The sequence below is a fragment of the Phragmites australis genome, chromosome 10, assembly GCF_958298935.1.
Source record: "Phragmites australis chromosome 10, lpPhrAust1.1, whole genome shotgun sequence".
NCBI classification, from domain to species: Eukaryota; Viridiplantae; Streptophyta; class Magnoliopsida; order Poales; family Poaceae; genus Phragmites; species Phragmites australis.
The window spans coordinates 26,926,326-26,953,006 of NC_084930.1; the positions used below are offsets into that span (position 1 = coordinate 26,926,326).

General features: G+C 42.4%; 1 protein-coding gene across 3 annotated transcripts; it reads right to left on the minus strand.

Moving 5' to 3' along the window:
- Positions 1-749: 749 nt before the first annotated feature.
- On the minus strand, positions 750-23,446 carry LOC133930510 (chromatin structure-remodeling complex protein SYD-like). 3 transcript variants are annotated; one of them, XM_062377173.1, is made up of 44 exons: positions 23,205-23,446; positions 21,293-21,409; positions 21,138-21,199; positions 19,843-20,048; positions 19,043-19,762; positions 18,748-18,950; positions 18,084-18,283; positions 17,900-17,964; positions 16,996-17,816; positions 16,596-16,693; positions 16,303-16,488; positions 16,024-16,204; positions 15,738-15,905; positions 15,623-15,666; positions 15,408-15,464; positions 15,162-15,258; positions 14,887-15,059; positions 14,598-14,811; positions 14,340-14,465; positions 14,159-14,248; positions 13,038-13,154; positions 12,849-12,929; positions 12,647-12,754; positions 12,348-12,517; positions 12,112-12,190; positions 11,947-12,021; positions 11,146-11,243; positions 10,954-11,061; positions 10,812-10,869; positions 10,515-10,736; positions 8,363-10,433; positions 8,145-8,228; positions 7,908-7,994; positions 7,641-7,724; positions 5,458-7,506; positions 5,150-5,302; positions 4,894-5,064; positions 4,706-4,768; positions 4,406-4,624; positions 4,257-4,322; positions 3,711-4,172; positions 2,227-3,570; positions 1,696-2,106; positions 750-1,588 (listed from the first exon to the last, which is right to left on the minus strand). In XM_062377173.1, exons 2-44 carry the CDS (start codon positions 21,395-21,397, stop codon positions 906-908), a joined length of 12,879 nt encoding a protein of 4,292 aa, XP_062233157.1. In that variant the 5' UTR covers positions 21,398-21,409; positions 23,205-23,446; the 3' UTR covers positions 750-905. The 3 variants fall into 3 exon arrangements, with proteins under 3 accessions (XP_062233157.1, XP_062233156.1, XP_062233158.1); XM_062377172.1 differs by having other exon boundaries at positions 18,736-18,950; XM_062377174.1 differs by having other exon boundaries at positions 21,293-21,404; positions 23,205-23,396.
- Positions 23,447-26,681: the final 3,235 nt, after the last annotated feature.

Below are 26,681 nucleotides of genomic sequence, written 5' to 3' on the forward strand. Positions count from 1 at the left end.
ACGCCGCTCGAGCGATGACTTCGATTTGCCACGTTATTACGTGCGCTCCGTTTCGATATGGACGAACAGGCTGCACCTACGTCTCGACTTTGTCAGTCGGGTCGATCCTAAATTAGATGCACGCGTACGTCCTTGTCCAATCCTAAGTAAGTGCTGAAAACTCCAAACCCAAATGGTCGATCGAGACATGATCCCTCCCGCTAGCAGTGCCAACAGGCAACCCTACGATCAGAACGGTGGCGACCCTGCTCTCCGAGTCGAGTCCCTGCACGAATACACGGCGATCCATCACCGGCGGATGCATGCCAGTGCGGCCGGTCGACGGCACGCGTATGTGAATGTGCTGGTCCAATATGTCCAGAGGTCCCGGGTGAATTCAGTGCCATATATTCTGAAATCCTCCGGAGCATGTGCAATACTCTTTCCATTTCTTTTTATAAGACGTTATTAAAATTTTAAAAAATCTTTCTTTGATCATCAAATTCTTTTATAATATACTATGAATTGCTACAAAACCAATAATCTTGCTAAAAATGTGTGAAATACAAATCTAAACATGTACATAATTTGACTAATTGTTAGTTAAAATTACAAAGTTTGATTTTATCGAATCCTAATATCCTATATTTTGAACGGAGTGTGCGGATAATTGAAAATGACAAACTTTTTCCAGAAGGTATGTGCTCGTAAACGTACGAAGTAACAGCACCTAACAAAATGTACACTAGTTCTGCGACAACAATTCAGAGTATGTGAACTGCCATGCTCTACCATCACTGTATTTCAGCACCAGGAGGAACTGAGACGATTTTAGCAGAAGCATGCAATAACTACAAATAGAGCAGTAATAGCAATTCTTACGTACACAGACTCTTAATGTTTTGTATATACAATGTTTGCATGGTTTATATTCCATTTCCATCCGTCCTAGCATGCTCATCTTGTCCTCTTGGAGACGGCAGTGACAGATCCGGAGTACCTTCAGTCTGTCCAGCAGTTGACAACGTGAGGGTTGCATCTCCATCCACTTCATGCGTACATCCAACGTTGGAGGGTAACAATTCCTGAACAGCAACAGCCTTTTCTGATTTTGCATTATCATCATTTTCCAAAGGGTCAGTGCTTGGAGCGTTTCGGTCTTCGCTGGGCAGCTCGCTAGATGTGGCTATTACAACCTCACCAGATGAAGGTAGCAATTGCTGCTGTTCTGAGCCAGCACCAAGAGCAGATTCGGTGTTTAGCAGTACCTGGGCGGCGGCGGCCTTTCCAGTCTTTGCATTTTCATCATTTCCCGAAGGGTCAGTGCTTGGAGCCACCTTTTCCTCTTGGCTGGGCGGCTCGCTAGATACCATAGCCTCACCAGATGAAGGTAGCAGTTGCTGTTCGGTGTCAGCTTCACCAAGTTTTGCATTTTCACCACAAGGCACAGGCTCGGTCTCTAGCACATCAGCTGTCTCTACTAGAGCAGCTGGTTCCGCAGCTGAAACCATCTCTGTTGGTTCACACACTATGTGTTGTTCGTCGTTTGAAGGTGCTGGTTCCGCATCTGAAACCATCTTTCTAGGTTCTAAATTATTAAGCTCAATACCTGAAGAAAAAGAGAGAAAACATGAATACGAAGTGTCAATAAATGCTACTGTTGGCCATTAAAATAACAGCAAGGAAAGTAACACTATTCTCATCTGGACCAAGTACCTTGCATGTGTTCATTTACAGGTGTTTGTTCCGTGCCAGCTTCACCAAGTTCTGCATTTTCACCACCAGGAGCAGTTTCGGTGTTTAGCAGTCCCTGGGCAGCAGGAGCCGTTCCCGTCTTTGCATTTTCATCATTTCCTGAAGGGTCAGTGCTTGGAGACTCCTTTCCCTCTTTGTCGGGTGGCTCACAAGATGTGTCTACCACAATCTCACCTGATGAAGGTAGCGACTGATGTTCGGTGTCAACTTCACCAAGTTTTGCATCTTTACCACCAGGTGCAGGCTTGGTGTTTAGCACCTCCGCTCTCTCTATAACGGGAAGATCAGCTGCAGCATCAGGCTGGGCTGTACTTGGCATTGATTTAGTGCAATGCACCTTAGGATCAGCCAACAACATACCTTCTTTCAACCCTAGTAAAACATGACGATAAAAGTTAGCTGGATCAAAAATATAATATACAATTTGTGTGGACACCACCTGTCAGTTTGTGTGTGCTTTTTTTTTGTTGGGGGAGGGGGGGGGGGTGCTACCTTGAAAGTCAACTGATTGGTTCAGCACTTCTGACTTGAGCGCTGATGACTCTACTGCCATTGACAACTCATCAGAAGCATAACTCCCAGTACCTTCTGCACCATCCTCTTGCATAGGAACTCTCTCTACTGCCATTAACACTTCACCAGATGCATGACCCTCAGGATCTTTGCTTACCTCACAAGCGGTAGCAGTATCATTAGCTTCTGCACCATCCTCTTGCATAGGAACAACAATTTCTTGAACAGGCTCTGATTCCATAACAGCTTCAGATGAAGCACCACCTTGCTCCTCTGCTGCACATCCATCCCCTGTATTCGTTGCCCCAAGTTCAACTTGAACAACAAAAGCTTCATCAATTTGCTCAGGTTCTGGAACATGTTCAGTCGAGGCGGCAGGGCCAAAATCTTTCGGTTCTGAGCCATCACCTTCCAAGCTTGCTACACTGATGGACTCTTGCATAGGACCACAGATATCACCAGGCTTTGCTTGTGAATCAACTAGTTCGAATAAAACATGTTGCTCTTCAGCAGATTGAACCACTTCAGTTGGTTCTGCTCCTCTAGCAGCAGCACTGGATGTACTGTCGCGTTCTTGCTTAGAGCCCACAGCATCTATGATGTCTTCTTGGTTTGGAATAGTAGCTTCTGGAGTTGATTCTTCAGCAACAAGTTCCACTGAAGTGGGCACTTCTGAACAGCTACCCGTAGTAAGCTCTTCTTCACTAGGTGATTTGTCACAGATAACAATTTTCTCTTGGTTTGGAATGGTAGCTTCTTGAGTTGGTTCTACAGCAATAAGTTCGACTGAAGTGGGCACTTCTGAATAGCCATACACAATAAGCCCTTCTCCACTAGGTGCTTTTTCACACACAACACCTAATGTGGAACATGATGTACAACGGTCATCATCACATTGCGGACTACCACTTTCCTCATTAGGATCTTCTGTTCCCTGCTGATCAGCAATGGCAGTCTCTTTGACACCCACTGTTTCAATCTCAATACCACTAGAAGATTCTATCTTGCCAGCGCAAATGATTTCAGCAGCACTGATATCTTTATTGGGTTGAGCCGTCACTGCGGTAGTTGCAAGAGAATTGTTCCCAGGTTGCAAGGAGCAGCTCTGCCAATTCATATCAGTATTCTCTGGAAGAGTAGAGGTGGTTTCTTGGACATCAAAACTAGCTCTTTTATTTTCCAATAAATCACCACTATCAGCTACCTGGGCAGAATCATCCTCCATTGAATCTTCTGAAGAAGAATATCCAACTAAAGCCAGATGAGATGGCGCTTGTGCAGCTGAAAGCATCTTAATTTGCTCTGAACCATGTGCCTCAATACCTGAAAAAAGCCATATCCAAATGAGTACCTGGGCCCAGATACGCAGTATCAACATTAAACAGTAGAATAAATATATACAGTTTCCGTTCCACTTGTGTGCATGTGCGAGGAGAAAAGGGAGAGAGTGGGTGGGGGTTTACCATGCAAGTCTCTCCCAGGTGATCCTTTTTCTCCAGATCCAGGGCTTATGTCATTCAGATCACCTATTCCTCGTGTTCCCTCATGATCAGCAGCAGCAGCAGCCTCCTGTAAACTAATTGTTCCAATCTCACCACCAACAGAAGATTCTAAATTACCAGCACAAACAATTTCCGTGTCACCGGTATCTTTATCAGAATCAGCCTTCACTAGGGTAGTTGCAGTAGGATTGGTAGAATTGTCCTTGTCTGAGGCATCACAAGGGGCTTGCATGCCTTCTAAAACAATCTCAGTAGAATGGTCCTTATCACCCTCAAACTCCGCATTTCTTTGACAAGTGGGCATATCCACATCAGTGTCGCGACAGATGTTATCTCGCAATGTGCGTTGTTCCCCGCTAGACGAAAACATAGAGCCATCACCTGTTGTACGATGCACTTCATGCATGTGGCGTCCTTGAACATCTGTACATAGATTGGATAAAGTCCTAATGAATAAATGTTTCATGTGAATATTAACTTCTTCAGAATTTTAAAGAACGCACAAACCTGGAGTAGATGCTGGTTCTGCAGCTGAAGCAATCTTTAGTGGTTCTGAATTATGAGCCTCAATACCTGAAAAAGCCATATGCACATGAGTACCTAGATACGCATTATCAATATCAATGGAAAAAAAATTATGCCAAGTCGGGGGCTACCACGCAAGTCATTTCCAGGTGATCCTTTTCCTCCACATTCAGCTAATACAGGAGCATGTGTGGTTACGTCATTCAGATCACTTGTACCTCTTGTTCCCTCATGATCATGCTTGAGAATTTGAAATGCCTCTTCACTTGCATCAGTCTCCTCGGCATCCACTGTTTCAGTCTCTACAGATGAAACTGTTTTTGTTTGTTCTGAACTATTAACATCAACACCTGAAAAAGAAAGGAGCAAAGGCATGCATTAATGTTTTATATTAAAATTAACTACTTCAGAATTTTAAATAGTGTACACACCTGGTGTAGAAGCTGGTTCAGCACCTGAAACCATCTTCATTTGTTCTGAACTATGTGCCTCACCTGAAAAAGCCAGATGCACATGAGTACCTAGGCCCATATACGCAGTACCAACATTAAACAACAGCAACAACAAAGAATATACAAAATTTGTGTGCGCGTGAGAGGGAGTGGGGGGGGGGGGGTACCATGCAGGTCGCTTCCAGGTATTGCAGGAGCCTGTGTACTCATTTCATTCAGGTCACCTGTTCCTCTTGTTCCCTCATGATCAACAATGGCAGTATCCTGGTCGCCCACTTTCTCAATCTCTGCAGTTGCAACCATCTTTGTTCGTTGTTCTGAACTATAAACCTCAGTACCTGAAAAAGTAAAGAGCAAAGAATGCATAAGAAATGCCGGCCATTGTTACTATTGACCTTTCAAAAATTACAGTGAAGAACTTACTACTCTTCTCATCTGGAGCAAAAACTACGGTGCTTGTGTATGGGGGCACATGCGTGTGAGAAAGAGTAGCTTGCACATGTTCATCATTTGCAGGTGCTGGTTCCACAGCTGAAACCATCTTTGTTTGTTGCTCTGAACTATCAACTTCAGTACCTGAAAATAGAAGGAGCAAAGAAATGCATAAGAAATGTCGGCTATTGTTACTATTGACCACTGACAATAACAGAAAAGAGCACACTACTCTTCTCATCTGGACCATGGACTGGCATGCGCGTGTGTGGGCACGTACATGCAAATGAGAAATGTACCTTGCATGTGTTCTTCATCATTTGTAGGTGCTAGTTCTGCAGCTGAAGCCATCTCAGTTTGTTCTGTACAATCGAAATCACCTCTAGGTGATCCTTTTTCTCTAGATTCAGGTAATACAGGAGCCTGCATGCTTATATTTGCTGCATCAGACAGAATAGCAGATACCGAATTGAGCTCTGATGGTTGTACTGTCATTGACACGTCACCAGATGTGTGACTCTCAGGATCCTTGCATGCTTCACGAGCAGCAATGGTACCGTTAGCTTCTGCAATATCCTCTTGCATAGGAACAGCAATATCTTCATTTCCGTCCAATTCCATGACACTTTCAGATGAAGCACCGCCGTCCTCTGCTGTGCAGTACCCATCTGAATTTGTTGCACCTGGTTCCACTTGCAGAACAGAAGTTTCATCTATTGGTTCAGGTGCTACAACAACATGCTCAGATGAGGCAGTAGCACCATTCTTTAATCCGGAGCAGTCATTTTCCAACCCTGCTGTCTGAACAGATTCATTTTGCATCGGACCACAAATAGTTGGCGTTGTCTGTGTCTCAGCAAGTTCAGCTACAGAAGGATGCTCTTCAGCAGAATGAACTGTTTCTTCTGTTGGTTCTGCTCCTCTAGCAACAGCAGCATCAACATAGGGTTCTGTGTTGCAGTCATGCGTAATGACTACTGTGTCAATGATCTCCTCTTTGTTTGGAACGGTATCCTCTTGAGTTGGTTCTACAGCAGCAAGTTCAAGCGTATTGGCTGAATGGTTACCGACAGTAAGATCTTCTCCAGTGGGTGTTTTTTCACACACAATACCTATCATGGAATATGCATCACGTCGTGGACTGCCACTTTTGTCATTCAAATCACCTGTTACTTCTGTTCCCTCGTGATCAGCAACTGTAGTCTCTTGGATACCCACTGTTTCAATCGCAATACCAGAAGATTCTAACGTGCCAGCACAAACAATCTCAGCATCACCAGTACCTTTATCAGATTCAATTGTCGTCAGTGTAGTTGCAGGAGCATCATTTTCAAAATGCAAGGTGCAACTTTGCAGGTTCAAATCAGAATTCTCTGGAAGAGTAGCGGCGGTATCTTCCATTGGTTGTCGTGAAGTGTCAAGAAGATTAACAACGGTGTCCTCGTTTGTATTATTAGAATCATCATTTATATGACTATGGGTTGGGTTGTCATCACCAGTCCTAACCAGAATTTCTTCATAAGAAACATGACTCTCAAGATCAATGTGTACTTTGCAAACAGTGGTAGTACCTTCGGTAGACACACCAACTTCTACCATGCTGGCCTCTTTATCAGAACAGGTGGACGAAGCATCTTGAGCTTCCTCAGAGCCATCGGTATTCATGGCAGCACAAACTTCAACAGTAGTTCCTTTAATTCCCAATGTACCACCATCTACTTGAGCAGAACCATCCTCATTCGAGTATTCCGAAGGACAATATCTTCCTAAAGCTGTATCATGGGAAGCTTCATTTGCCTGATTAGTTTGACTGTCACCAGCACTCTTACCCAATGTTTCTTCCATTTTCACCTGTTTCTTCTCAGATGTAAATTTAAAGCCGCTACTCTCTAAATTCTCCTGTTCAGCAGGCTGATTTGATTGTAAAGAAGCAGGCAAATGACAAGAACCCCTAGAAATATTATCAATCTCATTGCCTTCAACTTTCACAACCTCTTGCTTCGAACCAGCCAAATCAACAGAAGTACCTTCACTGCGCGAGTCATTATCATCATCTTTGGTGGAGTCAGCAGTGTATTTATCTGAGGCATCACAAGGGGTTTTGCTGTCTGGTAGTGATGCATCAGACTCCCTTGCAGTTTCCTCAGTACATGCTGCACCTGACTGGCAAGCAGCACTCCTATCAATTTCATCCTGACTTATGCCCATCGCCGCACTAGAGAGAGGTATATTATCATCAGTAGTCTTAAGATGTACTTCATGCACCATGTTTTGTTCATCATTTGAAGGTACTGGTTCCGCAGCTGAAACCATCTCTTTTGGTTGTTCTGAACTATTAACCTCAATACCTGAAAAAAGAAAGAGCAAAGAAACCATTGTTATTATAGGCCACTAAAAATAACAGCAAAGAACATACTATTCTCATCTGGACCAAGAATTCTGGTGCGGCTGTGTCGGGGCATGTGCGTGTGAGAAAGAGTACCTTGCATGTGTACATCATTTGCAGGTGCTGGTTCTGCAACTGAAACCATCTTTGTTTGTTGTTCTGAATTATTAGTTTCAGTACCTGAAAACAAAAGGAGCAAATACACGCATCAGAAATGTCAGATGAGAAGAGTGTGCTGCTCTTCTCATCTGAACCAAGAACTGCAGCGCACGCGTGAGGTGATGTTGGTGTTGGTGGTGAGGCGGGGTGTGTATGTGTTGGTGGAGGGGGGGTTGGGGGGGCACATGCGTATAAGAAAAGTACCTGGCATGTGTTTTTCATCATTTGCAGGTGCTAGTTCTGTAGCTGAAACCATCTTGGTTTGTTGCTCTGAACTATTATCCTCAGTGCCTGGGGAAAAGAGAAAAGGCATGCATAAAAAAAAAAGTTGCCCATTGTTACTACTGACCATTGAAAACTAACAGCATAGAGTACTGCTTTTCTCGACTGGACCAAGAGCTGCAGCATGCTTGTGTGTGGGCACATGAGTCTCAGAAGTACCTTGCATGTGTTCTTCATTTGCAGGTGCTGGTCCCACAGCTGAAACCATCTTTGCTTCTGGTTTTGAACTATTAACCTCAATACCTGGAGAAAAAAAGAAAGTGGAGTCGTGCATTAGTGTCGAACACTGTTACTATTGTCATGAGAAACAGCAGCAAATACTGTACTACTCTTCTCATCTGGACCAAGAACTGTGGTATGTGTGTAACAAATAATACCTTGCAAATCACCTCCAGCAAATGTTCTTTCTTCTGATTCAACCACCGCAGGAGTTTTAGTTATCATTGTGGAAGTTGTTTGTTCAGTACATGCTGCGTCTGACACATGAACCCCCACCGGAATTTTAATGTCACTAGACACATGACTCCCAGGATTATCCTCTGCTTCACAAACAGAAGCACTAGTAATCTTGGCTCTTAAAGAGCCAGCTCCCTGTTGCTCGATTGATGAAACACACTCTGTTGTAGTTGGACTTGCTGATACCTCTAACCTTTTCAAATCATCTGTCTGCTTCGCTCCAGCGAGTCGAGCACGACGTTCACATGCAACTGTTGCAGAATTACTTCTGGAGCGTGGTTCCCGAGCTGACCCTTTCCTCCTCCTACCTGGTGCCTTATTTGGAGCAGCACTGTCAACCTCAGAAGGAAGTGCAGCGGCGTCCTTACCTGAATTCTGAAGCAAGGAAGCAGATGGTTCAAACTGAGCACTTGCTGGTTTATGATCACTAGCAGGATTTGTGGTAACCATTTCAAAATGACTAGCAGGGACTCCAGAGCACACTGCCAAATGGTCCTTCCCTGTCTTGTGTTGTGCTTGCTTTTGGGAAGCAACAGGAACAGGTGCTTCAAAGTGCAAATCCACTGGTTTATCTTGGACAGCTGGATTGGCAGATTCTTCGGCAGGAATTGTTTCAGGATGAGTAGCATGGGTATCGTTGAAACCACTAGGAAGTGTAGCTTCATTGATGGGAACAGCTATGGGTGTACTTGGTTGAGAATCATATCCAGACTTCTCGTACAATGGAGAGTTTATATTTGGTAACTCATTAGAACTATATTGAAGTGAACTGACATCACTTTTCTTCAATATTCCTGGTTTCTCACTTGAGATCATGTCAGAACCGGCTTCATCACTGGTAAGAGAGGTACTATAATAAGATTTCTTCATAGCTGATCTTTGCCTAGTGCTGACTCCAGTATCCTCACTACCAGATGTTTTCTTTCTTCGGCGACGTGGAGCAGCTTGCTTCTCGACAGGCTTATCCTCCACTGCAACATGTGATGTTTTCAATAACCCTTCTGAAACCACAGGCATAGTAGGTGCAGGTGTCACTTGAACCAATCCAACGTTTTCATTAAGAGTATTTGGCGCCGGTGTGATAGTGTTGTCTGAGGTTATCACAGTACCAGCACATATATCTTTTGCCACAGGTGTAGTAACCCTTGCACCTTTATCCCCTTCATGAACAAGGGGAGAAATACCCTTACCTCTCTCTGGCAACAATGTATCCAGTTTAACTGTGACCAAATCCTTCTGCAATTCTGCTACAGTACTCACTTGTGATGAGGGCATATTCCCTTGAGGATATGAAGAAACACAAGTAGTGTCTGCTCCTCCACTAACTGCAACCTCAGGGTTAAGATTAACATCATCTACACTAGATGAAGTTAGAGATTTCGGTTTTCGGCCTCGTCTGCGAGGTGTTTCTCCTGCTTGGGCTTTCCTGCCTCTAGCTGGTAGATTAGGTGCTGCAGGAGCTGCTAGATCATAAACACTCTGTACTGGTGTAACAACTTCCTTTGCTACAGATCCTTCCGAAACAGCAACAAAACTGGAAGGCTTAACTTCAGTACCAACCTCTGATTTGATGATATCAGCAGGTGAAATAGAATGTGCGTTAACATTTGAAGCAGCAGAATGGATGGGAGTAGCAGGTGCACCAATATAGACGGTACTTGCTGGTGTAGCAGAACTGCAAACATGTGTGGTTCCCGTCTCTTGTTTGCAAGCATCAGTTGGAGCTGTAGTGGGAGATAATAAAACATCTGATCTTCTAGGTCTGCCTCTCCGCCGTTTAGCTGGTGGGGAATCCCCAACAGCTGGGGATGCAACCTTCCTCATTTGTTCTGGTTCTTTTAAGCTTTCAGCAGGTAATTCAGGCTTAATGCTTATGCCCTTAGAAATATCCAAATCCTTTGACACACCACCAGGTTGGGGTGATTCGGGAGAATCAGCTTGACAAAGTTTTTCAAATTCTTCTTCAGTCCATTGGTCCTCATAAGAGCGAACCTACAAGTGTCTCCATGAATTAGCATAGAAATTTATCAGAACACCATTAAGAGGTATATTAAAAGACAATGTGCAACTGACCTCACGAGCTCGTTTACCCCTTCCATAATGCTGTGTATCAAGACCCCCAAGTTCACCCTTCCTCCTCACATTCACCTTTACACTTTTTACATTTGATGACTCGTAAACCTTCATAGCTTGGCAGAAGGACTTGAGATCATCATCAGTCACAAGACGAGAAGGCATTACTGCAGGGTCCAGCCCACTAGTTGAACCATCATGAACAACCTTTTGCCAAGCCACCTGTAACAACAAAATTTAGCAGACGATAATATGTAGAAGTTTTAGCTGAAAGAAATTTGTAGAAATTCAGCATACCATTTCTTCCTCTCGCCTTCGCTTGTCAATGGATTCGAATATGTCAATCTCAGCTTCGCTGCAGGAAGGAAAGTGAAGTTTAAATCAGAAGTCACAAAGAAAGTCAATACAATTGCTCAAATCACAGCAAATCCGGCCTTACCTTCGAGCAAGAAGATAATTCAGAGCGTCATCATCTAACACTGGAGCCGCTTCTTCCTTCTTACACTCGCGTAGGAGTGATTCAAGATACTCCCTTCGATCTTCAGCACTGCAATTGGGAGGCCGTAGTATGAGATGAAAGGGGGGGGGGGGCTTGAAAGGCAAAATTATTTGATCGAATAGAAGAGTTCACCTTGTGTTATTGTCAAAAAATCCAGCAGTTATACTCTGATTAGCAACACCTAATTTGTGTTCTGCTGAAGCCCTGACTTGCTCTTCTACAGTTCGGACCTTATAATCAGCAAAGTAGATTAAAGTCAAGAACAGATGACAGTATTGAGTTTTCAGCTGAACTAGAAGGAGGTATTGATTCAGGTTAGACCAAGCATTTCTTGAGAGATTAGAGTCACCATAAAATTGCTCAGGGGTTCTGCTGAGGTGCAGACGAAGGAAAATCTCTGATGAAGTTTTTCTATACAGCTAAGGTATTCAAGAAATACCAGGTACTTTTTCTCCTTTCACTAATTCTGCAAATAAATCTCATAACAAGCAAGGAAGGGGCCTAAAAAGGCCAAAAAAAGCTAATCGAATAAGAAAACTAAGGAAGCAAATGGCACATAACAAATCAGTTTTTCAAGGATGCCGTGACTCAATCCATTTAGATTAGAAAAACATCGAACTGGCATTGTGCGGTTTTACTAAGAGAATCATCAATAACCATGGTTTTCTGCACTTTCTTGGGTTAAATGCATTAATGTTTTTCCTGTGGTTTATTAGATTAGATGAATTAACATTAAAAAAAGTTCCATACTTGGGAAAATGGCACAACTTGTTCTCAAGATTAAGAAAGAATAATGTGGATGATGGCAACATCATTGTTTTTCTTTCTGAACTATCTTTTCCCCTTTTTGCCAAAAGATATTATTTGCCCTCTTCAATTTCTATTTATTATCAAGATAAGAACTTTCAACATAAAACCGAAAGAAATCATTACCGTTTCTAAACGCAAAACAAGAACCTCCTTCTTTTGACCAATTCTGTGGGCTCTAGCCTGCGCTTGCAGATCAACCTGGACAATAATCAATGAGGAATGAGCAGATACGTAGAGTTTTCTTGAAAGAGTATATTCCCATAATAATATAACTGGAGCTTTATCTACCTGAGGATTCCAATCAGTATCAAATATGATAACAGTATCAGCTGCTTGGAGATTGACACCAACACCTCCAGCTCGTATACTACGAAAACAGGGGTCAATGAACCTCAGAGCTAAGTATTTGTAGGTTAAATATGTAAACAAGTTTAAATATTAATCAAATCGGCAGATAAGCACACTTTGTGAGTTCACTACGCTCCATTTTTGATAAAAACCTGTGATACAATCTAGTAATATACCTAAGCAGAAAAATGAAAGCTGGAGAATTAGGATCGTTAAATTTATCAATGAGAGCTCCTCTCTCATGGCCAGAAGTGTGCCCATCCAATCGAAGGTACTTATACTTTTTCCATATCAGATAATCTTCCATTACATCAAGCAATCTTGTCATTGTAGAGAAAAGTAGAACCTGTAGGATTGTAGTTGCCATCAATCAACAAGAAGTAATCACCAAAAAAGGAACAGAGATACTAAGAGAAAATGAACATTCAAATTCAATGTGTACAAACCAAACTAAATCCAATTAAAATTCACTCACCCTATGCCCAGTAGCTTTGAGTTTGGGTAGCAATCTGTCCAACATCTCAAGTTTTCCACACAGTCTCACAATAGATGGCAGATAATGTTTAGGCAAATAACCTTCGATCTACAAAGAGAATCCAAATGGTTGATGATGTCATGACGAACACAAAGAAATAAAAATAACCGAAGTGAGACAAAATGGAAGAACTGCATTTTACCTCTTCAACATGAAGATGGCTAAGGTACGGATGGTTACATATATTTCTCAATTCCATAACAGAATTGTGCACAGAACGAACCTAAAGAAAATAAATTAGCATCTTACAGACCAAAAACTTAGATATACTTAAGAAATGAACCATAGCAGTAAGTATAAGAATCAACTCAGAACAGTCAATGGTATGCACCTTAACTGCTCCAATTCCACCAAGATTTTCTTCCACTCTTGTCATGAGAAGTTTCTGATAAGAAGATGCCTCACATCTTACAAGTCTTTCGATCTTCTCAGGCAGTTCATTTTCAACCTGAAGGTAGCAAAACACAACTAAAATAGTGCATAAATTATGTGTGGATACAGAGAGACGAGAAAAGAAAGGGAGACAATAAGAAATCCCAACCTATGTGCTAGTTGCTAAGTAAGAGATCTGCAACAACACATTGCTTCGTTTAATTTCGTTGAATATCAATGCTTCATAACAAATGTCAAGTTTCAAACAAATCCTCATTGAATTGGATTTTCCATTTTCGTTGGCTTTAATTAAGCTGTAAGACGTAGTAAACCTAAAAAGCTTGAGATAACACATCTCGTGCACTCCGACTGTTTTTAAATGTAAGCTCTTTCCTAACGTTCATGGTCAAGATAGAACCCAACCATCGATGTCAATATGGTTGAAAAAGACACAATCTCAAAAGGTAATGTTAGTAACGATATCCCAAAATGAAACAATTTTGATAAATAAGTTCTGTTGTTTAGCCTAGATGAAACTACATCGATTCATAAAAGATCATGGAGAAAATCTAAACTAGATAACTTTGAATTACGAATCATGTAGAATGTAGACCAACCATGCTAATTAGAGCCAGTTTGGCATTAAGCTGCAGAATCTAGGTACGGAGAATATCTGGCTCAGCAACCATCGCACGCAACTCAGCACTCGTTACATACAAAAAGACGAATAGAGCTTCTCGTTCAAAGAATTGAGAAGGAAAATGGTAGTGCAGAGATGTTCGCTGAATCAGCTGGTATCTGGAAATCTGAATTGCATAGTGCTGCTGCAAGTGAAAATTGTATCGATTCTTGATAGACTACAACCACTAAAGTAACACTAAGCTCTCAGATAATAACGCACAAAATGTGAAAGGTATACAAGGTAATACTTGGTATAAAAAAGGTCAAATAGTCAAGCATAGTATGCTTCTTTTTTACACTTGGAAATTCAAATAAATTTCACAGTGGATTGCTGGAATGTAAATATGTAGTTATTCAATTATTTCACAAAACAGGCATAAGGATTGTGAAATCAAAAACCTTATGCTTAAGTCTCCGGAGTACAAAGGGCCGAAGAACCTGATGAAGACGATTAATGATCAGCAAGTTTTCCTCCTCTGAAAGTAAGGCCTTCAAGCAAAAAAGATAACTGTAGTCAAACATCGTTCCTTACAACAGAACAGTCCTCCATTGCAGAAAACAAATAAAACTGATGCCATACCTCATCAGTTGAATTATCACCATTACTTTCAAATGGTTTGTTAAACCACTGAGAGAAGTCTTCTGATGAATTAAATATACTAGGCAACAGGAAATTCAAAAGTGCCCACAGCTCCTCGAGATTGTTCTTCACAGAAAAAACACATCAAATTAGCGACCAGAGAGAGAGAGAGAGATCAACAAACAATTGACACAGGCATTACTTGAAAAGCAAAAAAAATGAACTAATGTACAACAGTATAAATGCAAACTTTAGAACCTGCAAAGGAGTTCCTGTCAATAATAGCCGATGAAAGCTCCGATAAAGCTTCAGATCAGCATTGAGCTTACAAGATGCATTCTTTATACGATGCCCTTCATCAATTATTATATAGTGCCATTGTATTTTGCTTAGTTTTGGCCTATCATGCTTGTTCATCAGGTACTCGTATGTTGTCAATAGAACATTGAACTTCTGATGAACAATCATCTCTCTGAAAGAAAATAGCTAAAGTGAATAAAATTTTCACATGAACTAGAGCATGATGAATTGAAATTTTAACATTTACTTGAACAATCTGCGCCTTTCTTCTGGAGGACCAGCATAAGCAATTTTATTTATACTAGGTGCCCAGAAATTGAGTTCAGTCACCCATCCAGGAAGTACGGATGATGGTACAACCACGAGAAAAGGTCCCCGGTCATTTTTTGTTTCCATAAGGTAGCACAACAGAGAGATTACCTGGCAAAGTAACAAGGCAAATAAGAAGGATTCAGTTACCTGTTTTAATCAAATATATAAAAGATGAACATAAACGCTGAACAACACTGGACTAGGTCTTACTTGTACTGTTTTACCAAGACCCATCTCATCTGCTAAAATTCCATTCAAATTATTATTGTACAATGAAACAAGCCAACGCAAACCATTCATCTGGTACCTGCACCGTAGCAAGCAACAAATCAACAAAAAAAATGTGTATTAAATGATCAAATAGGTAACGGAAATAAAACTTCAACGATAAGAATGTCTAGACCACGCTCAAAAGTTTTAAAGGAAAAAAAGAACAGAATGAGCAGCACAGCTTACTCTCGCAATTTGCCACCCTGAAGATAAGAAGGCTGGTCATTTACAATCTCCTTTACACTAAAATGTAAGCAATCATGTGAGAACTAGAAAAGGATCGGAAAGTTAAGTAGCAAGTTATCGACATTAGAGGACTATCATACGAGAACTTAAAGTCAAGCATGCGCTTCTATTTCGATCAAAATAAGAACATGTATTTTATCCAATCCATGAAGTACCTGTGGGCCAGTTGATAGTATTTTTCATTACTTTCTAGATAATGCTGCAAAGAGGAAAACACAGTTCAGTAAATCTTCAACAGAAATGAGTCTAAATAATAAGAAAGTGGAAAACCTGTGGCTGGTAGATCTCATCTTCAATATCGTTTGCAGTGTCACTTCTATCAGAAATATAAGATGCACGGCCATCTGTGGACTTTGCATTCTGTAATTTGCCCCCGAGTTTCTGTAGATATTTCTCAGTCTCTCGCAATAGTTGCTTAACACGGTCAGATTTTGCATCCTACAATGTGGCAATATTGTCAGAAGTGACTTAATCCAACAAATATAGAGTATAAAATAGGTGGCTAAGCAAAAAAATATATACACAGGTAAATCAAAATAAAGCAAACAAGACTTACCTGGACCATCCTAAGATATCCCTCAACATCATTGTTCTTAAGCAGGTTGATCTTCTCTCGCTGGATCCTATCCAGCTTCTCCCGATGAATTCGTTCTTTCCTCTTGTGAAATTCTTTTATGTATCGATTGAAACCCTTCACGCGTTCTCTCTTAACCTTGAAGCCGTCCTCAAGTTTCTCTCTGCAAAAAACATCGGGTAGAGATGGCTTAAAATGGCTACAATAAAATGATGGATGCAATAGAGATTGTGATGAATACAATAGAGATTGTTGTCCAACCTGTGAGCCTCTATATCAGCAAAAAACTCCTTCTGCCTCTCACGAATTCTCTTTTGCCTTTCCTCCTTCATTTTCTGTTCAATTTTTTCAAGCTGTTTCACACGCCGTCCATGCCTATGTTTCTTCACAGCTTTTATGCGCTCCAAGTCAGCTGTATTAGGCTTGAAAAAGTCTAATAAAAATTCACTGCATGATAAAAGCAAGAAATTAGAACATGGATGCCATAGTCAAACAAACGTATAGTCAGATCGCGAAAAGAAAATAATGGTTGGTGGTCCCTAATAACAACAAACCTGCGCACACGACGTTGAAGAGGGAGAAGTTGAAGCTTTTTCAATTCAATGACACTCTTTGTCTTTGCAGAAAGATCTTCAGATGAATTAACATTTTCCTGAGGACATAGAAAATTTAAATATTGCAACCACTGTTTATAGCCAACAGAGATAAGATGTAAATCTAGTAGTGTAACACAAAGAAACACACACATGCACCCACATAATTGCCTATGTACACCATAAGTTCTGATAACAAAATACAGCTGCTGGCTTGCTAGGATGAAGAAGAGTCTGAATCAGTTAAACTAACAAAGATATGTACATATGAAACAGATAATCATAAACACGTATAAACATTTCTAAATTATGTTTTTTCTCAATTTAGGCTCTCCAAGTAAGGGAGAAGGTAGACAGAGACCTTTAGCTTCTCATAGGACCCTGAAATTCTGCTATGTGCTTTATGATGCTTCAAAGCCCTTTTTTTATTTTCATTGTATCTTCTCTTCTGATAATCCAAGATCCATTTCTCTGTCATTGTGAACTTTGGAGGAGATGACTGCAAATCATCATGCTCAGAGAGATCCTCATCTCCTTCAGCAGCAGGCTGATCGCGCATAATCTCGGCTAAATGGCTACAATTTTCAACATCATTACCAGCTCCAGCTGTCTCTGGAGTTTGATCTACTCCTGTTAAATTGGAGTTGTAACCATCAACAGGCATATGGTGTGACCTTGAAGGTGCAAGTAATTCTTTAGACGCTTCATCTTGAAGCTGACCTTTGGTCGAAAAGGCAGCTTCCAGATTCAAATGTTGTCTATTACTACCCAAAGCAGTCGGTCCCTGGCCTCCCCAATTTAAACTTCGATTCATATTTTCAGCATCAGTCCTATGGATATCGGGGGCAATTCTTCTTGTATCTCCCTGAAAGTATGAATGCTGTGGTCCAGATGGCATGGGAGATGTGGTTTCTTGGGAATGCATTTCAGAACTAGTTCGCTGGATATTTTCTACTTCCATCAATGACTTCTCGTGTTCAGCTACCTTGATCTTCTTTTTGGCATTTTCTAGGTCCTTTGAAAAGGAAACAACCTCTGCAATACTTCCTGAAGATGTGGAAGGAAGTCTAGAAATATCACTTTGCCTACAAAAAATAGCAGAGTTTTCCCGACTGCTTCCATTTTCCTTTCCCAAACCATCAGCCACTCTGTTCTCATTACCTCTCTGACCTGCACCGTCACCTGGGCAAGTGTAAACTCATCAATGATATGACAAACAAAAATATTAAATAGATCACACAATGTGCTCTTTTCTTAGTTCTTACCTTCCGCAGGAGGCCCTCGACCTAAGGCAATTTCAAGATGCACCTTCCTGGGCTGCAAATTATTTCTACAAGAAAAGGTAGCCTACATGAGTGCCACTAATTTAAGTTTGGATGTCATGCTATGAGCATGGATGTACTCTGTGAAACGACAAGAAGCAAATGAGACATGAAAGAAAGTGCAGACCTAAATGCAAGAAATACTAAACACTGTGCTCTGAGCTGTTTCAGCTGCTGTTCTTTGAATAGCACGTTGGGAGCGGTGTGAGACATTTGACTTGGCCCACTATTTCTATTGGGAAGTGAAGACAATCTGCCTTCTTGGAAAGATGCATCGGCCCTCTGTGATGCTCGGATAATACCTTGCCTTTCTTGTATTGGACTTACCTGAAAAGTAGTATTACATGTGTCTCAAATAAGAACTCTGGAAGATTGCATTAACTATTGGAGATACAAATATTAGTGAACAAAATTAGTTGATGACTGGATGAGCAAACAAAAAACTCCCAAGCTGGCTGGTGGAAGCAGGTTGCACCAGTCAAATGATCAACCTGGTAGAAAACCGATTAAGGCGTGCTCATACAGATTTATCAAAACATTGCATGAAATCAATTTTCGTGCAAGCTCAATTACAATCTTATGAGAATGGATACTCCACCCTCCTTACTTCCAGTGGCCAACATATTATCTAATAGGTACAGTATTGGCATTCATTCATATATAAAAGAAAAGGAACAACAAGATAAGTCGCAAGACAAGTTATCTAAAAAGTCAAATACATTATATCCAAAATAATATGCAAGTCTATACTTAGCACACAGGATCTCTAAGTATCATACCAAAGGCCTTACATGGGAAATCCCAGACTGAGATGCAACTTTAGCTGCAGAATGGGGTTCAGTGCCAATACTGCCGGAAGCCAGTTCCTTGCCCTTGTCCAGAAACTGTGAGCTACCTCCAAAGGAAGAAGAATTGTAAGGAGGAATTGCGGAAAATTCCATATGTGGTGCGGAAGTAGAGTTAAAAGCTCCTTGCGACCCTACATTAACTTTCCCTGCAATATAAGCAAGCTCATTATCAGCAAGGTGAGTATTTGAACTACACTGTTTCTGATAAGACTACTGTGTCTTATTTCAGTGGAAGTACCTTCGACATTAACTCCAGGCCTCACTAAATTGGGAATAGACCCTTGAGAATTCTTCGTAATTGGAACTTGTGGATTTTGGCTCCAACCAAAACCAGCATTAAATAAATTTGCACCACCCAGTATACTTTTCTGCAACTCAACAGGGACACCACCAGAAGCTAGTCCTTCAGGAAAATTTGAAATTTGAGCCATTGTGAATGGATTTGATGGTTTAGTCTTGTCAATAGTCCTCCCAGAAGAAGTCAATGGACCTTCTGGGTGAGCCCTGAGAAAAGGTGCAGCACCATGTGACGGTGGCACCTGAGCAGTACCACTTTGCACGGTATGTGATTGCTCATGCTCAACTCCCATGGAAGGCTGACCTTGTCTACCAGCTTTGCCAACTTGTTTCCCCTTTCTAGTATTGTGTCCAGTGGAGACACCATCTGACTTTGAGTTGTCTTCAGAATGCAAATCCCCAGCTGCTTTTGAATCCATCCGTTTTCTCTTGGAAGCAGTTTTCTTGCTTGTTTTTTCATCGGATTTCAAAGAATCATGTGAATTCATAGATCTGGTGTCCTCCATCTGCAAACTTGCAGGACTTTCCATACCAGAGGACCTACCGCTCTTTTGCGACATGGAGCCTTGATGAATATCAGCTGCTGCGACATCACCTCTATTTGGCCCTGCAAGTACCCTGCCCGAAATAGATGCCCCATGCCTTGTTATATCTGTTGAACCTGACAACATAAAAGATGCATTAGGAAGTCATATTTATATATTCAAAGTAATCATCTGAATTTCTCTTGAAACTGCTTACCTGATGGAAACTGCCATAATCCAGCTTGCCCACTACTTTGGGATGCATCACTTCCAACCATGGGGGACTGGCTACCAATGATCTCCTTGTCCTTTGACATAGCACCACTAGAATCCCCTGCCTGTGGGCCACCAGCAAATGGAATTCGCGATGAACGCAGTGCATCCATATCAATTCCATGTTGGTTTACAACTGTCTCCATAGCCCTGCCAATGTTACAGACAGTAGGAACGTATTTTGAATTAGGAAGAGTCAAAAATTTGAGCTCTACTTTGTGAAATTTCAATACAACTTGCTGAAGTTCATAGCATCCTTTCACTTCGCATTTAAAACATTGATGTAAAAAGTACAACCAATTAGATTATTTGTGACACTGCAGATTGCTGAATCATAGGTGTGGGACGTGTGGCATACCATTTGACACTAGCTAGCATATAACATATGGCATCCAATGGTGTTAGCAGGTATCAAGCAACTCTCTGCACAAAGGTCACAACATTTAGTGCTGGTGCATGCATGCCATTTCTTTTCTCCCTATCTGCGCATGCGCAAAAGGCACTTTAAGGGGGGAAACCTCCAAGACTCGCTCCTTCTGTAAGCCGTGAAATTATCTAACCTCAAAATAAGGGAAAATAAAATAGCCCAACAATATAGACGACTGATCCTGAGAAGCCTCCCCCACATCCAAATTCTCCACCATCTCACACCGGAATCTACACAATGTTGAGCTCCTTCTGCATTGTAGCAGCCCTCTCATCTTTCCCCCCTTCCTTGCAGGTTCGGATGGCTTGTATGTGTTCAAGGAAACAAAATATTTGAATGTTAAACGAATGCTGTTGTGTTATTGGGCCTTGTTTTTGCCCCCAAAGACCTTTGGCCCTTCTGCCTGTTCCTTCCTTACTTTCCTCTCCTATATTACTGGGAATATTGGTTCTACAGCACAGAACATCGGAAGAAACTTGCTTCAGTAAAATACAACCGAAGGACCCCTCCGTTAAGTTCTGCCATTCTGCCTGTTTTTATATCTTTTCTTTTCTTCTTTTTTTTGGTGTGTGTGGGGGGTGGGGGTCTTACCCTTTCCTCTTCCTGCAACCACCCCCATTCTCTTTTCTTTTGTTGCAACTCCAATATAAGAACAATACAGTTACAAGTATCAGTTTAAAGAGAGCAAACAATAAAAAACAGTTCTGGAACATTTATAGAACTTTGTTCCACAAAGATAAGAGAAATGAACAGCTAATATTTAAATTATTCTCCTTTATAGAAGATAACGAGGAACTAAAGCAAGTATTCACCTTGATATGACCTGATATGGCAGTGACTGCTCCTTTCCACTTAGTTTCATATGTTGGCATATCTGGATCATCAAACAAAGAAGAAAGAAACAACCTTATTGGTTTAGTTTTTAAGATTTTTCATGCCCTTCTGCATTATTTGTTAAGCTGCATACCACATAAAGTTTTGTTGCCAATTTAGCAGGCTCATCCTTCGACTCCTGAATAAGTTTATGAAGGAGTTTTGCAGCCTCCACCTCAACATGCTGTGATGAAGCCATTTGTGAACTAACCTGTCACCACAGCGAGATCATTAAAAAAATGGAAGAAACAAACATATTCAATGCAGCCTGTGATTCACATTAAACCAACAAATGTGGCAGCCTTCAAGCACCAAATGACAGGGTAAAGGCACAGATACAGAAGCATGATATTTCAGGGCTACTTTTAGTATTGCAACCAATTATGAAAAAAATAGCAGATTCAGTAAATGAAAAACAAATATAGCTTCAGAGTCACATGGAAATCCACATTACAACTTCAAAAGACAATATCGGTATGGGTTTTGCATGTTCACCACACATCCGATGGTGCGCAAACTCAGGGCATGTTTGGTTTGTCCCCATCAGACCTACCAAATTTTGGTCATGACCAAAAAGAGGGCATGACCAAAATTTTGGTAACGTAGCGGTGTTTGGATCGTAACCATGTCAATACCACCAAAAGATCCTCAATTGTAACTATGACATGTAGGCCCCACATGCCAATAACCTTTTTAGTGTCTAAATATATTCAACACAGATCTTGATTTGGAGATTTAATTGCAAGAAACGCAACACATCAAATGGATAGTAAATCTGATACACGGTTTAGGAGAATTAAAAAAATCATTTGAAACGCACATAACCAATAGGCTCAAAAGTTAATGCAGCCAATCACATGCTAACACCTCACCCAGGAGGCCAGGACCCTCCTGTTGGCAGCCAATTTTTTGGCGGACGTCTTGGGCGCCCTCCACTTTGTCCTTGTTTGGGCGCAAAGACAATAGGATGTTGACAACATCAGTTTGGCTAGCCAATTTTTGGTGTCCAACTCCAACCAAACAACAGCCAAATGCATTGGCATTATCAATTTTTTGGTAGGGCTAGCATTGGCTCAAAACCAAACATGCCCTCGTTAGCAGACAACACAGGTTTTATGGAGAAAACAGGATAGATGTGCAATATGTGCAGCTAAAATTTGGATTGGTATTTCTGGTCTATGGTGAATGACATGGGACCTCTTCACAAGCTACAACATGCAATGCATGCAATGGGAGAGCTCCACTGATGAAAAACAGCAATCAGCTTCACCGTAATAATCAACTAAACATCACTAACAAGAGATCACACCCTAAACCACAACTTACAAAGCAACTGAGTGCAACCAGAACTAAGCCAGTAAGGTCATGGCCTTTTTTTTCTTTAGGCACAACCAGATCATAGATAAATACTATACACGTTTTGCGAATCTGAGACCTCATCAGAAACATGCCAATCCAACTATTCCAGACCAGAACAAGCCTAAGTGGTTGTTTGGATCATGAGTTTTGTAGGTTGATTTAAAAAAAATGTTTTTGGTAAGTTTTACTAAAACGAATTTCCAGTCGTTACTCGGTTAGGATAGGACTTAGAGGAAATGCTGTTCGGATAAAACTTACGTAAAACAGGTAGAAGTAATTAAAGCTGCGTTTTTTTTTTGTTATCCAATCTTCATCCTAATTCAAGGAAACAAGGTTATAGGTAGTTAGTCTTTAACAAGAACTTGCTTTGCTTAAATTCAAGATCCAAACATCGATGTACTAGTCAATTCCACAGCATGATACGCTCAAAGCTACTGAGCAGCTGGGTGACCCAACTAGATCTCCCCAAAAACATCCCTTCAAACTTGGCACCCAAATTTACGCTGCTAAGCACTAACCCTAGCTGACAAACAGAGGCACAGTGATCGCGGCCACGATTCCCAAATCCGTGCACAGGGAGACCAAGACTGCAACTCAGGTGAACTCGATCTAGAAGGGAAACACCCAGACAAGCCGCGGCGACTTACAGTGATTGGGGATCGGAGAAAACCCTAGCGGGAAGGGGAGAGGGCCGGAGCCGCGGAGCCGCCGCGCGGGAGAGCTGGTGGTCTCCGGCGGCGGCTGCGGCGGCGTAGTTTCCGGCAAGCGCGGCGACGGCGAGGAGCTGCGCGTGAGCTACGTGCCCGAGCTCGAGCTCGTCGCCTCCGCCATTTCCAGTTTCTCACCAGTCCTTGCAGTGAAGGCTCGTTTTCTTCCTTTTCCCCTTTTTCTTCCTTTCGTGTTTTTTTTGGTTCCGTCTGGTCGGTTATATAGCATGTCTCGGGAATGGGCTTCTTGGGCTAGACCTACGACTGCGCTGGGCTTGCTACATTTCTTCGAGTGGCAATATGTATGTCGGTTCATGGCCCAACAATCTGGCCCTTTGGATCAATTGTCCGAGGGCATCGAGATGGAGCTTTTTTATTTTTATATTTTTAAATAAAAAAAATTACAAATATATGAAATCGTTTTGAAAATTGCAGATAGATTCCTTTTTCCCATTGGAAGGGAGATAAGTAGCCCTATTGAGAAAAATTTTAAAAAATTAGTGAATTAAAAAATATAGGTATGGCAGTCGCTAGTCTTTCTTTAGAAAAAAAGAAAAAAATGCAAGCAGTCTTTTTTTTTTATAAAATCAGAGCAGAGTCTTTGTTGAATCGTTACAACCAGAACTTGCAGCAGTCTGAAAGCACATGGGTTTGAACGCTTAGATAATCATATGGCTAGCTTGGACATGGAAGGAAATTTCGTCCGGTTACACGGATTTATGCAACCATATATGTCACCAGCCTAAATTTTATTCTATATGAATTCGGAATCGAATTCAAACTAGTTCCTTCAACCATTATCTAAACACAAGCAGCTTGGCAGCCCCAGCGCTGAGGCAAAGTTTCGCTGCATGTTGCAAAATGTTTACTGTTGTGTTGAAGTCTCTGGAAGGTCCTCAATTCTTGCTTCTGTTGAGACAAGAAGAAGGCCATTCCCTCTCCTCATCTTCCCTCCACATCATCTAAAATCTCATGGTACATCTCCTATAGACAAGTTGACCTCATCCCATTATACACGCTCTACAATGGGGAGGGAAATGCTATCAAGTATTTAACAGACGGTCTATCAGACATCTTGTTACAGTTTAAATTATGGTATAAATGGTTATTGATGTTTATAGTGTTACATGTGAGCCTTTAGACAATTTTTTGTAGGCAACGCATTGAGTTAATTTTATTACTGTTTAGAAATGACATGGTTGAATCTCGTAGACAACTGTTGTCTATACCACTGCACATGCGGTGTAGCGCAATCTGGGGGATTTGTCGATCGAGCATGCGAGGCTTGCAAGGCCAAAAGGTTGGCGAGCAAACGCTTGCACGCCTCCAAGTTGGAAAGTTCGGCCTCTCGGTCGAGCATCGTAGTTTGGCGTGAAGGACAACCTTTCGCCAGATTTAGGAGCTCTCCCGGCCATAACGAACGTGATGCCACTACGCACTGCGAATGATTGCTTGGAATGATGCATGACAGTGCCACAGCCATGTCATGCACTATGAGCGCTTTAATTTGGCTACGGTAGGATAGCTGCTGTTTTTTGGATCCGCTAGCCTAATTATAGAGTCAACGTTCACGATCAAGCATCCCGTGGAGGGATGTCAAACTAATCATGATTAGAGCTGTGACTTGTGTCGTGCTTCTTTTGGTGAGTCCAAACACGATATATTACAACACGATTTATGGGCTGTGCCGAGTTTTTATATGAGGCATGATGGGTGATCCAGTCCGGCACAATAAATAGATCATATTTGTACCGGTTCAGCATGAAAATAGTCTGAGACATGGTGGCCCAGCGAGGCCCAGCATTCGTTAGCTATGAATCCTCCGTCGTGGCTGACCTGGTCAAAATCAATCTGAGCCTTGGCTCTGGTTGGTGCACGCTCTTGCCACTTGGTAGTATTCCTTCTGTTTCCACAAAATTCTGCAGAGTCCCGACCTACTAGTATAGTACTCATGTTGTAGCAGGATGGATCATCCATGGGGCTCATCTGAGACCTGAGCGAAGAGAAAATTACTGGCTCTGCGTGGAGGCGTTGGCATAATGCCGCTGGTGAGGGGTCCAGTGTCGAGATGGCGAGCTAGCGGCACCACAGCCTTCAGCGCAAGGTGGGGGTCTCATTTGGGGAATTCACGGTAGAAGGGCTTGGCTGAGACCTTGCCGGCGGAGAGCAACCGAGGATGGCGACGCTCGGGTCAGGTGGAACGACATGCTAACATCGGGCTGTGAGAAACTGATGTGCACAAAGACAAGGGGGTAACCCGGTGATGCTCACCATGGACTCACTTGGGGTGGAGGAGTTGCAAAGGGATGACTTGACAATGTGGTGATGGGAAAGACACACTGGAGCCGAAGAGGACACCGTTGCGTCATTCAATCCGGTGAGGAATCGACAAAACCGATCGTAGATAGTGCGCCCAACCTTCATCCCTGCTTCTCTCAACTGGAGCATGTTGGATCTGGTGACGCTTAGTCGAAACGAGCGGCGGTGCACTGGATTTGGGCGGTGGCTCGGTTGTGAGGAGCTCAGGGCACGGCTGTGAGAAGAGACCGAAGGGAGGGAGGGGAACAGATGAGCCCAGGGAGATAAGGCAACCGGCATTGTCATCATGGGTTCCAGCGCGGTCTTTGACCCCACATCGGAGCCACCGCCCATGAAGATGATGAGTAGGAGGAGAGTAGGGAGCATGGGAGATTAGGAGGCGACCATGGTGGTGGTATGATCCAGGTCGCGGCTATGGTGCCATCACCGTGTGTGCACTGCTCTCCCGCCTCGTTGTTGCCCTCCAGGTCGCGGTGGGACGAGCTATGCTTGGGCTGTGCCAGCCCATCATGCCTGAGCCTCGTTGGAGACTCCTCGTGTCAGCTTGACACAGTCCGAACATCTTCTCGGGTCATCCTAGTACGACCCGAAGCTCGAAAGGCCCAGCATGGCCCAAGTCGCAGCTTTAATCATGATAGTAAAAATGCGCACTTCTTTCTAGATAAGTACAGTTAAACAAGCAATTTCTCTCATCCAACTACGACCCAAACTAGTGTATTTCCATTGGGCCTTGGGAGCATCTTATTCGAGTGCCTTTTGACTCGCAAGGCGGAGCACTCCTAACCTGCAGAGGTCATGGCCTTGCTGTAGAAGACGGCGACGACACATGACAATCTAGTCCTTCTGACACACATTATCAAGTACTGCACGTGTCGTGTGATGTCAGGGCCTTCCTATCGTGCGTCAACACTCAACACTCTCTCGTCTGTGTCCCTTCCGGCTTTCTAGTGGGAGGGGAGGGCTTGATTGATCTGTGATGCGCACGGGTGTATGGACCACCGCACAGGCCCTCGGCTGCATGCACGAGTTGGTTGATTGCACGTGTCGCCAACACACCCATCGCCTTTCGGTCTCGTATGTGCGGGCACATCGCGGCAG